The 13,541-nt window shown below is 34.5% G+C and overlaps 1 protein-coding gene across 2 annotated transcripts in view; it reads right to left on the bottom strand.

The window, feature by feature from the left end:
- LOC149773991 (neurocalcin-delta B-like) overlaps positions 1-13,541 on the bottom strand; it is a 299,760-nt gene that overhangs the window by 36,216 nt on the left and 250,003 nt on the right. For both annotated transcript variants that reach the window (XM_089945922.1, XM_089945924.1), the window contains one exon: positions 10,011-10,146. In XM_089945922.1, the coding sequence (XP_089802048.1) occupies positions 10,011-10,121 (111 nt within the window). In that variant the 5' untranslated portion in view covers positions 10,122-10,146. The remainder of the gene's footprint in view (positions 1-10,010; positions 10,147-13,541) is intronic.

Below are 13,541 nucleotides of genomic sequence, written 5' to 3'. Positions count from 1 at the left end.
TAATTATAACTTAGATTTTATTTCGTAGACATGTGAAACCTTCCAGAATGAAGTTTTCCTCAAGGTAATAGGTATTATTTTATAGAAAATGTTAATTTTGAATTTCCACTCAAGTTTATTCAGAACTTTAAATCATTAGGACTTATGTCTGTAATTCTAGGATTATTTGGGATTTAATTTGCAATACTGTAAGTTCCTTGTTAAGCTACATTAAAAATCCAAATCACACACACACACATTTGTTACTTCTCACTCTTTTCTATTACTTGTTTTAATATTATAGAGTCATAATTGTATGGTAAATGAAATATTTGACCTTTGCCTCTTATCAAAGAATTATAAAATCACGAGCTAGTTTTTCAATTATTTCTCATGACGATGATGCTGAATATTGGGTTTTATGTTTAATATACCAATGGCAACTGAGAAGAACCTAATGCTTGTCAAGAAACTATAAATCAGAAAGCTTGGTAATTATATAGTCAGCTAGAACAATCTTGAAAGCAGATGGTTTTAGGGGGCTTTTTTAACACCCCATCAATCTGGTTCAGCTTTAGCTGTGAGCACTAGTAAAAACAGCATGCACTGACTGATAATATATGGATGTGTATTGTTTCATCTTACCCCAATGTGAACAAATATTAATAGATCAATAAGAACAATGTAATTGACAAGTAAACCTGCCATGCCATCATTAAATCCAAAGATTTCCCAGAAAAACCAATTTATCTGAAACAGGATGTAGCACTGATTGCAAACCTTGCTGTGATCTATGAATTCTGAATGTGATAGAAATGCATAATTACAAAAATTATGGTGCAAATTTGTGAGGCCAAGCTTAATATCAACCAATGGCAGTAAAGCATGAAATGCTATTTAAATTGACCCATCATTGTGGTAAATGGATGTCAGAAAGGCACTTTTGTTTTCGCTTTTGTCCATGATGGGGTTGGTTTTTAAATGCACAAAGTAAGTTTCCAGTGAATATATTTTTATACGATTTACTAAAATGAGGAATCAATTCCTTGAAAATCCACCAAAATATGAAACTGCAAAGGCAAATTTCAATCTTCACCAATACTAGAGTCTAAGAGAGATAAAGAACTGTTCAAAGCAAGCATGTGAAACTTCCTCTAGGTGCAGCTAATAAAATGATTTTTAAGGTCACACCCTATGTTATAAATTAATGAATAAAAAAATCACAGACCGGATCTGGCCTGCAGGCCATAATTTGCCCATCCCTGGTTTAAAGAGTATGGTTCTCTAAAGGAAGGTGCACTTGGAAGTTTATAAGGAGCTTTAGATAGTAACCAAAGAAAACACAAAAGGTTCCAGTAAGGCAATGCATTGAGAGACTTGTTTCTGGAGCTAAAAGAAACTATCAGTTCTGAAAGCTGTGTCATACCCTACAGTGGAGACCACATAGAATTTAAGAATACTGGAGAAGCCTCCTCTATAGTTTTAATGGTGGTTATTGAGCGATTTTTAAAGAAAATCTAACTGCAGTTAAAGGGGGAAGATAGGATCAATGCATTTACTGTTGGGACACTAACTCAGTACACATTACTGGGGATCTCCATTTAGGGAACTCCATCCACTCCATGAATGTGATCTTCTGAATATAAAAAGAATTCTGCATGAGTGAGAATAAGACCATATTTCACTTCCATGTGTCAGTGAATTCCTACTGAGCGAATACGATTTCCACTGCCCACATCAAGTCAAATATCCATTTCTTATTGAAGCTGGTGATTTCCCTAATTCAGGTAGTGCCCTTGACCCTTGAAGGGAATGGAGGCCTTCAAGTAAAGATGATAAAGAAGTGGGACCCTTCTCCTCACCCAATACATATATGACTAAGTCCCAGACATTATCTGGCCAAGGCAACATAAAGGACAGCCATCCATGCATACCCATGTAATGCACATGTCCCATGCAGTATCTGTTTGACTAGATTTACCCAAACCATTGATGATGAAAATGTTGAGCACAGATGAGAACTGTATTAGGTCCAATAAAAGAAGACAATCTTCCAGATGACTGATGCTGACAAAAGTATTATTCCAGAATCATGTTTTTTAAAAATTATTATTATTCTAAATCTCCATTTACTAACTGGAAAAGGGAATGATGAATAGTCACCAAGGACTTGGAACCGGCACCAAAAGAGATATAGTAATGCAATGATACCATGTAATGTATTAAAAAAGCATACATCAATAGATACTACATAAATGCACATTGTTTCATGTTACCCCATGGTGAGCAAATTTTAAAAGAACGGTGTAACTGACATGCAGATCTACTGTGCCATTATTAAATTAAAAATTCTAATATTTCTTTTTTTTAAACAGGAAGTAAGCACTGATTGATAATGCTGCTGTCATCTACCGGCTGGTCAATTACAATTCTTATGGATAATTTATGTCATTTTTAGTACCAACTGGTTTAAGCCAAGTTTAAAATTGACCAATGTCGGTGAAGCATGATTATTATTACTGGTCAAACTTTGAGCTACACAAATCTGCATATAGTTTGAAGCATTCTATTATAACAGCTTTTATATTTTCCACAAATTAACAGTGAATTTCTTCAAAATTTGCAATGGTGAAATTTCAACTTACCAACTTACAGAAAGACTATTTAAAGACACCTTGCACAATTCTGCAACTGTAAAGCAGGGTTTTTCACAATTTAAAGGAATGTTCTGCAAGGGGTTAACTCCATAAATTTTGCTCTAAAGAAATGTCAAACAAAATGCTATCATTTTTATGATAATTCATGGAGGTACTCACTGCACTTTACATGAAAAATATACCTGTTGGGGATAGTTTAAAATGAGTTTTATACTTTTAGTGCTATGTGCACATCTAAAATCTTCACCAAGACAAACCATGCTTTAAGATTCGCTCATTCAGTAGACTGACCTTAAAGGACAGATGTTTCAAAATTAAAATCAAAAGAAGAGATTATTTTCTTTTTCATGTACTTGTTAGCCTGTTAGGTTCAGTCATTTTACCTTTCTCTGAACAAACAAATCACATATGGTTTCCAGTACATGTATTGATTTTATGTTAAAAATTATAGAGAGATTGCAAGATAGCAGCATCTATTTTTTTTAAAATATTTGATAATACATAAGGTATGGGATCATACAAGGCTCACAGCTGATCATGGTCTCAGCTAAACAAGCTGCTCAAGAACAATCAACTTGTGAGAACATTCGGGCAAAGTACTCAGGTGAAATCATTTTCTCATTTAAAAAAAACTTTGTCCTTTAGTTCAGGGCTATTGGAAAAGACCCAGGAAAGTAAACGTGAAGCCCAAATTTTATTTTTTTCATGTTTGTTTGTTTGTGTCCACTGACCAATTATTACAACTTTCAGATTGATACTGTTACATGATCTAACACCTACTCACCCCCACCCCCCGAAAAAGGTTCAGAAAGACCCTTTCTGTAATAATTTCTTCCATTGCTGTTGACTGCATATGAGGTCTCCTTCTACAATGATCCTTTCTGTCAGAATAGGTCGAATTCTGCTTGTCAGTTGTTGTTTGTTTTATAAATTATGTTAATGTTTTTTGGGGTTTCTTTGTAACACTGGCCGTATTTGATTGCAGACCAGCATCATTGATAAACACCATGATGATACGACTTTCTTTTCAAGAGAAGTCACAATAACAAGATGGCTGCCATGGTGGCCATACAGGATGTCAGATTGGCATAATTTTATTTAGCCCTAACTAGACACCATAATAACTTTCAGTGGAAACCTATGTTATTATGTCTTATAATCCATTCCTCTGGATTATCAAATAAATAAATTCAAGGTGACAACTGTGGCCATACTGGATGCCTAAGGAGAACCATTTTAGTATTAGAGCATTTAAACATCAGAAGAGGTCTCCTGGTGAAAACTCCATGATGATGTTCAAGAGGATAGCAATAATGACATACAAAAGGTACATCAGGTCCATTCTATATTCCAAGAGCACAAGTGATGTATACTGAATTGAAAATTTATACCATTTTCTTCAGAAATATTTCCATTTTTAACCTAGACACCATAAAATAATTATATTTTTTAAACAGTCCAAGAAAAAAAACTTCCCCAAAATTCAATCGGAAATTTTGAGTGGGACAGGATGGGTGAGGTTCAACCACTATTTCTGTTTCTGGAGTCAGGTGATAAATGTTTTTATTTGCAATGTGGCCCACTACGATGTGCACCACCATCCAGCCAGTCAGCACTTCCTCTGTGACATGCTCTTTCAACATGAGTTACAAATATTATTGATGTAAATCATTACAATTCAAACTTCTTAACATCATGAATGGGTTAATTGTTACCATATATACTCACCTATAGAAGATTAGTCAAACTACAAACTGCACAGACATGGATCAACTCACATACAATGCACCAGTAGATCTGGCTCATTGCAGGTAGTCACAAGTAATCAGTAGAACACAGATCCTGATCAGCCTGTGAATTATGCAATGACAGATAAGGGTCTATGTTGTTTGCAGTTGTATTTGACTTGTAATCAAGTATATATGGTATTTATCAGGGTAAGCATTAATTGTATTTGAACACATCTCTCTCTCTCTCTCATATGAATGTTCAATGACATATTATGCAAGAGTAACTGAAAAATAATATAACAATATGGCTGAGAAATAATATAACAATTTGGCTGAAAAGTAATATCATAACAATTTGGCTGAGAAGTAATATAACAATTTGGCTGAAAAGTAATATCATAACAATTTGGCTGAGAAGTAATATAACAATTTGGCTGAGAAATAATATAACAACTTGGCTAATCATATTGTAATTAAAAATTTCTAAATGTCAAGATTATGCAAAGGTAAAAGTTATGTGAATTCATAATCTTCTAGACCTGGATACGAACATTAGAAAATGAGTTGTTGTTGATGTTGTTGTGGGGTTTAATGCCATTTTTTAAGGACACGATAGGCTATGCATGGCGGCCAGTATTAATGGTGGAGGAAGAACCCGGGAAAACACCGGGAAGAACCAACGACCCACGAGAAGCTACTGGCAAGCTATCTCACATACCCACATTGGCCGAATCCTAGACTCGAACTAGAAAATGAGCCAAATACATCCAACATATTATTTTTATGATTTTGATGGAGCTTAAACAATTAATTTGCAACTTACAAGGGTTAGATATTTGGAAAAATTTATGACACTGCTTACGTAAAACTGATTCAAATGACTTAACATTTAATTAAATGGCAAAGTTTTATGAATTAAGCAGAAACAATTAAAAATGGACTTTCTTAAAGCAACAGGTAAAAACTGCTGTTTTATTATGCCAATTTATAATTGGTATATTGTAAATAATAATTATAAATGCCACAAACTTTTCAGACATTTTTCCACGATATATTTGGAAACAACTGTGGTTATTTGTCTTAAAATGGCAACTACTGACAATATTTTACAGGCAGTGTTCATTGTCATTTTCGTTTTTCAAATACCAAGCACTGTATTAAATTAAATTACCTGATTCAGGGTTCATACAGAATTCTGAATGATAAATTCAAAGACTTTTCCCAAACTTTCAAAGACCACAAACATAGTCTAGATTTGCAAGATCTATTTTTGCTAACATTTTTTATATAAGTTATGTTATATCAGAAAACAATGAATGCAAAATAATACAATATTGTTTAATAATGAAATTCGAACTATAATTAATCAAAAGAAAGAAACCAGGAATACTCAACTACATCCGAATCTAACAACCTTGGACAATTTTATTTGTGATTATGGAAAGAAATTAAAATGTTTGGGTTTATTTCAATTTTCAAAGACTTTTAAAGAATTCAGGGTAATCTGCTTGATTTTCCCAAACTTTCAAGGACTTGAAAATGTTACCTCATTTCTCCCAGTGTCAAAGACCTTCAAAAACCGTAAGAACCCTGTGTCTGTTTCTTAAGAAAACTCAGTGATCTTACATAATATGTCCAAAAATTAATCAAAAATAAATTATGTACCAAGACTCTAAAGATTAATAGACTGAATAACAAATTTCACCCACCCACCCCCAAAAAATGTCAGTAATGATTGTTTCCAAAGACATAGGACAAAGACCATGTGTGTTGGAAAAAAGTATGATTCCTATCCCGCCCCATGTGAGCGGCCACAATGGGTTGAGTATAAAAATCAAACTTTTTCAATATGATTATCATTTGTTGTTATAGAAAATGTTGGATGGTTCTTCTACAGTCCCATGACAACATCGCATAGTACATAAAATGATGTGTTCAATTTTATGCTAACAAATTATATTAAATTTACGGTTTTGCTTACTTTCTCCTTAGTATATGTCCCTCTGCATATATAACTTGATTTATTATACACTCAAGTTTGAAATATAGAGACTTACTGGAGAAATAATTTTCATATATTTTTAATTTCTATACTTCCACATGTGAAAAATATATCTCTTTTCACATGTGAAAATATAAGATTTCCCAACATACCATACACTGCTTGTCTACAAAAGCTGTTTGTTTCAAACTCATGCCAGAGTAAATTTAGCTTTTCCACAATGTTAGCACTATTCTGATTGCTGGTATTTTTATTTTATCACTTTGTTTGTTGATCTTCCTTCATGCTTATGCACTTAAACTATCTTCATAAACTATCAGCTTTCTTATATCAGCAGTTGACTTACTGACATGCAGATAATTTATCAAAATGCAAGACTTTTGTCATAATGCTGCATCACTCAGAATTTAACCTTCATGTCAAGAAGCATCGCAGACTATCACCCAATGTATTTAGGCAGAATACACTGTTAAAATAAACTGAAAAATGTCGACAATAACACCTCTAGCTGAGTGTCAAATGGACTCATTTTTGTCTGTAGGTTCAACCATATGTTGTAGAAAAAGTTTCTTTAACAAAAATGTCAATTCAGCACAACCAGTCATCCAAGAGGAATATGTTTAAAAAGCTTTTCAAAAGGGCTACCATCACAGCCATACTGTTTGAAGCAGGTGTACCATTTTCATTTCTCAGGGGCCCCAAGTGGCCTAAAGTGCTCTCTGTTACAGATCACTGCCATCTCACCTCTGTCTGCATGGGTTTGAGTCTCAGATTCGGCCAATGTGGGTATGTGAGAAAGCTTGCCAGTAGCTTCTCGTGGGTCGGTGGTTCTTTCCCGGGTTCTTCCTCCACCATTAATACTGGCTGTCATGTATAGCCTATCGTGCGCTGAAAAATGGCGTTAAACCCAACAACAACAAGAACAACAACCATTTTCATTGAATAACCAGCTGACCTTGGAAAAATAGTCATGTCAAGTTTCATGAACATTTATACTTGGCTATTAAGAAGAAGTCAGAATACCAAGATACTTTTAAAAATAATGGCCACCTTGATGGTAATATTTAAAATTAGTAGGACACAACTGTTTATCAGGGACTGACAAGATCTTAGATAAGTACTTAAGTTTAACTGTACACCAGCTGTCAGGCCAAGTAGTAATGACAAGCAGTGTCTTAATAACAGGTTGGCAGATAAAAGATGAATACCAAATGATGGAAAACATAATCAGCACCACAATCCAGATAGCCAGTACAGAGTTAAAAATCAATATGGATTACAGTTACCTAGAAACTCGAAGTATATAGAAATGGGGACACCAGATACATTATGAATAAATTTGGAATCAGTCTCAAATAGTTTCTCCCGTGACAAATGAAGCAAACAGTTGAGAAATGTATAGATGACAGTATAATTTGATTCTCATGACATAAGAGCCATTTGTTTCACTTTGCTGTTAGATGCTGAGGCAGACTTTCTGGTCTTTGTGAGTCCTTTTTGTTGCCATAATTTCAAGCAGAAAGCAAGCAGTTAAACCCATCCTAAGAAAGTTCAGAAGAAACATCAAGATGAATGAAAAATTCAAGCCATACTCCTTGTCATTGTCCCTCATTTGTCTTTGAGTAGGAAGGACATGCTGTTGCCTGAGTCCATACTGATGCAATTTAAGATGAAAACAAGCACAGCATGCCATATATACTCACATATAACCCAAGTTCCTAAATTGAACAGCAAAACATTTAAAAGTGCATGACCCAAACACAAAAGCTGACCCATATGTCCAGCTACCTTGTTAATGCTATGCCATCAAAAATGATGGTCATATTCACATGTGGTTTCAGTACAGGAGGTGCTGGTGGGTTCGGGTCAGGCATGTGATCTCATCTTCAGCAATCTATAATAATAATAATATATACCAGTAGTCAACAAGAAAACCTAAGTTTATACCTTGTCCCATGGATAAGCTGACCTCTCTTCTTGCAAGCTTTAGTTTTCCTAAATAACTTGGCTTATATTCGAGTATACAGGGAACTTTAAAAATCTTCCGCATAAGGTCTCTTGAGAAAATATGAAATAAATGTCTCATTATATACCAATAATACATAGCCCCTATCCCTTCTCCATGTTTCTGTTACAGGAACATGCACTACCTATTAGAACTTTCTGACTCCTTATCCCCAAAAGTATGAAAATCTGGAACTTAGTCTCACTGTTATCATGTTATTTGTAATACTGATTATTCATGTAGTCCACGCCATTATGGTCATGTAGACATATTTACACATCTTAAATATTAATTAATGTTGCTCTATAATTTAATACTAATATAGCTTCACCAAAGCCTATTCAATCTTGATTATTAAATGCTCTGCACCTTATATGTTACCAAGAAACTTCGAAAGTACAATTTTCTATCGCTATGAACTTTTACAATGGAGGCCAGGTACCAAACTGGACCAAGAAAGGAGTACATCAGGTCTCATCATCACAATATGGTAGTACAAATTTTTTTCAACATGTGTAGCTTTTATTGTGACATGACAGTGTGCAACATTTAATCCAGTTTGTACTGGATCACACCTTAAGGATGACCATGTCCAATAGCTTCGTATTGAGTTTTGCCATATGTGTTTCTTGTGGCATGTAAATAATTACCTTCAAAAGGAACACTGTGTGTGAAGATCCAAATAAAGTTACCAACTGCCATTCTAAAAACTTTACTCATTACTTAAATAGTCAGAACTTAATGCAAGCATGATTTGTATGACTTTCACTATATCAAACTTTTTAGACCCAGATCTCCCAGCATATTGTGTGACTGTAGATCTGGGTCTGTGCAGTTTGCAGATGGACTTGACTTACAAGGAGTACATAAAAATTATTTTTTGGTAGTATAGTTTTAAACAACTACTGTTCATTAAACCAGCATCAGTGCCTGGGGCCCTGAGTGTCCGAGTGGTCTAAAGCGATCACCATTCCGGATCACTGCTATCTCACCTCTGTCTGCGTGGGTTTGAATCTCAGGCTCGGCTAATGTGGGTATGTGAGAAAGCTTGCCAGTAGCTTCTCGTGGGTCAGTGGTTCTTCCCAGGGTTTTCCAGGGTTCTTCCTCCTATGTTGTGCTGGAAAATGGCATTAAACCCTACAACAACAACACCAGCATCAGTGATGTAGTGAATAGTGCAATGTGGTTCTCCCAATTTTCTACAAATTTGAATCATACATTTAACAACATTTCCAATGATAAGCAAAATCTATTCCTCTGCTTTCTGAAAGTCATACATGTATTAGTGTTTCTTTCTTGTCTTATTAACATCGTAGAAACATATGTGCATCAATAAGTCTTTTAATGATGTCTAAATGTTATTATGGGACAAAAAATACAGAAAATATGGTAAATATTTTTTATCCATAACCATTCATCTGAAGAAAAAAGAGAGTCATAAAAAGTGTAAGAAAAAAATAAAATCTGGTATTTAAGAATTAAAAAGTCATTCTTAACATTCCATAGTTGTATTAATCATTTCAGTATATTAGCTGATTGTAAAATATCAAAGGCTAAAAATTACAAATTTACAAAATTTAAAATTAACAAAGTAAGGGCTCCTATTATCTCTTTATAGTTGTAGTGATCATATTTACCATAAATCCTTTGTACCAGTCTTTTATTTCTTGCTTTGTGAATTTTGTGTTGGAAGCTAAAAATTCCAAGTCTTCTTTCGACAGCTTTTTCTTGGAGGATTTGTTACCCATTTCTGCTGTACCTGTCAGCTACAATCTGAAAAAGAAAACATGCAAAATCAATTTCATGGGACTGATTTGGTGAAAATATAAGAAAACGGTATCATGGTTAATAGTTTTACTCTTTGCACAACTATGATATATACTTGCTTATAAGATGAGACCAATTGCAAACTGAAAAGACCCAAATCTGCCTTAGCATAATGTGCAGGTAGATCTTGGACTGTGCAGTTTGTTAGGAGTAATCAGGAGAATAGACAACATAGATCCTGATCTGCAGATGCATTATGCTATGTCAGATCAGGATCTTTGTTGTTTGCAGTTTGACTTGACTTATAAGCAAGTATAAACAGTGTACTTAAAGACTACAAATAATGTTTCCTATTTTATTTAAGTACTAATGGGTTTTGGAGACTTGCATACAATTCATGTCAAACTATAAACACTCAATTTCCTTTTGAAATTAAATAATGCATTTCTAAGCCTGATATTAATCCTGCTTAGACATTGATCTGCCATAGCATAATGCTTCTCTATGTGTGATATCAAGCAAATCCAGCTCAGACCTTGATTTCTAGGTCTGATATCAAACAAATCCAGCTCAGTAATCTCTAAGTCTGATACTAAACAAAACCAGCATAGGCCTTGAGGTCGAAATCTGGTATCATGCAAAGTAAGCTTAGAGCTTGATCTGCCAGGGCATATTGTGAGGGCAAGTCACTGTCAATGCTTTTTAAAGTTGTATATGTATGTGCATCATCTATGAGTAAACAAAGTGAACTTGATTATTTTTGGGTAATTTTTATCAAAAAAGTTCTTATAATTGGCCATTCAGACAAGTTTGATCAGAAAAGGTCATATAACTGGCCATTCAAACAAGGCCTTATAATATTATCCCTTATGAGAATGTCGTCTAACTGGCCTTTCAAACAAGGCCTTATAGTATTACCCCTTATGAGAATGTCGTCTAACTGGCCATTCAAACAAGGCCTTATAATATTACCCCTTATGAGAATAATGTCTAACTGGCCATTCAAACAAGGCCTTATAATATTACCCCTTATGAGAATAATGTCTAACTGGCCATTCAAACAAGGCCTTATAAATATTACCCCTTATGAGAATAATGTCTAACTGGCCATTCAAACAAGGCCTTATAATATTACCCCTTATGAGAATAATGTCTAAAACAGGTCCCTTGTGATCACCTTTCCCCAAAGTTTGGTAGGCACATGTACATGGACGTAGTAATTAGTTGTTAAGATTATGTAACCTCCTTCTGTTTAACTTCTTTCTTGGAAAGTGTATGTTGCAGTGTACAGTGTATGGTTTACATTGACACTTATGTTGGGAATCACTTATACTTTAAGATTCAATTAATGGTGTTATGTGTGTGTGTGATTTTGACTTTTAACGTCGTTTTAACAATTCTTCAGTCATATCGCTATGATTTCTGCAGTGTGGCAGTTTATAGTGATCTCTAACACTGGGGCATCATGCCACAGACATGTAGCATGATGACCCACCCAGTCACATTATCCTGACACCTGAGCCAACCAGTCGTAACACTAACCTTTTAATGCTGAGCGACAAGCGAGGCAGCTGTTAGTACCATTTTTGTAAGTCTTTGGTATGACTTGGCCGGTGATCGAACCCATGACCTCCCACATCCGAGGCGTACGCTCTAACCACTTGGCCACTGGAGTGGTATGGTTTCATGAAACCAATAGATAATCGATTATTGATCAGTCAATTTAATATCTTTCACTTCCATAAAATAAAAATGTTCTACATGGGACAAGGGTAAGCTAATAGACTGATGCAGTACTATCAGAAAAGATTACCATGAATTCATGAGAAGACTCTTTTTAGGTGATGAGTGATGTAACCATTTCTGGTATGTTTAAGCAATAGCAAGATTTTCAAATTAACCACAATGCTGAGACCATATTGGATGTAAGATCAGTACCATTTTCACTCAGGACCAACTAGATCTTTTGGCGAAATGAAACCCCATATGAATATGACAGTCAATTCAGAAGGAGTAGCGATAGTTTCACAAGACACCCACCATGGTCTCCATATTGGATTCTGACATTTTCCTTTAGGTCCAACTAGACACTATATTCCTTTTAGTGAAACAGTATTGACAAGTACTTCCCATTTAGGATGAGTAGCAATAACAGTGCTAACAAATCCAAGAGCCTGATGTTTGGAACCCCTCAAATTCATGATTGGGCTCTTCCAGTATTCTAATTGATATACCTGTCAGGCTTGTCAAAAAGAAAAAGAAAACTAAAATGCCTGAGAAATTTTGATCATGCTTATGAAATGTGGAATTTTATTTTCATTTGTTGAAAGACTAGTGAATTACTAATATTTATCTCCATTTTGTAACCTTTATGAAGATCATCTATACTTATCATACTTCTTCTGAAAGCTGTAAACTTTGTGTTCAAAGTGAAGTAGGCAACCTATGAATGGTGAACAGAAAGAGTGGGTTACCTATAATTAGTGCTCTCTTAGCTTTAACATACATGCGATTATACTGGTGGTAGGACAAAATACCATTTTTTAGGCTGTCTACCACACATACCATTTTAGTGTTCAAGTCTACCACTTTTGAAAATTAATAGATTTTTAGTTTTACAAATTTTTTTAATAAAAAATTGCATTTGTACTGTTCTAGTAGTCACTGCAGTCAGTGCAGTGATGCTTGGCTGTGTAACACAATTAAGGCTATCATGTACACACAACAAGCTGTTCATCGATTACTATATTGCTGTAATCTGGCTCAATGCTGGATGCATTTTTTTAAGGTATTGTGTGTAATAAAGTAATGAAATGTTTTCCATGGTGGATTTTTATTCTTTGATTAAAAATCCGCCGTTGTATGGATGAGAATAAGCTATAAAAAAGAAGGACTGACCTATAAATGATACAGACAGAAACACTTGAATAAATATTTTACATTTTTTGTGTCTTGTTTAATTGCTATTGCATTGTTCTAGATATTTTAAATTCACCAAGCTGTCCTTTGTTCATGCTAACACTAGTGTAATGCAACACTAGTAAAACATTAAGCAACACCTATGAACAACAATATTGTTTTTCTTTAAACCAAGTGCAAGTCATTGAAATGTTTGGTAACTATAGATGACTGAGAACACAAATTACTGTGTTCAAACAAAGTTTCTTCTTTCAGTCACAGTGACATTACCCTGTAACCTTTTCAAAGCATTCTTCCATTAATTGTAAACTTCCTGCAAAAATTTATAACTGTACATAGTGGAGAATTTGAGTCATAATTTTTGCAAAAAAGCATTTCTTAATTTCAATCACAATGACCTTGACCTCTGTGTCCATAATTTATAGGGTGTCCTTAATGTTTGTTAATGATAGATGGTGGACAGCTTAAGGTACTGTACAGAA

Source organism: Sinohyriopsis cumingii, unplaced genomic scaffold (assembly GCF_028554795.1).
Source record: "Sinohyriopsis cumingii isolate HCF-2022 unplaced genomic scaffold, ASM2855479v2 utg000459l, whole genome shotgun sequence".
NCBI classification, from domain to species: Eukaryota; Metazoa; Mollusca; class Bivalvia; order Unionida; family Unionidae; genus Sinohyriopsis; species Sinohyriopsis cumingii.
This window is presented reverse-complemented; position numbering and strand designations above follow the sequence as displayed.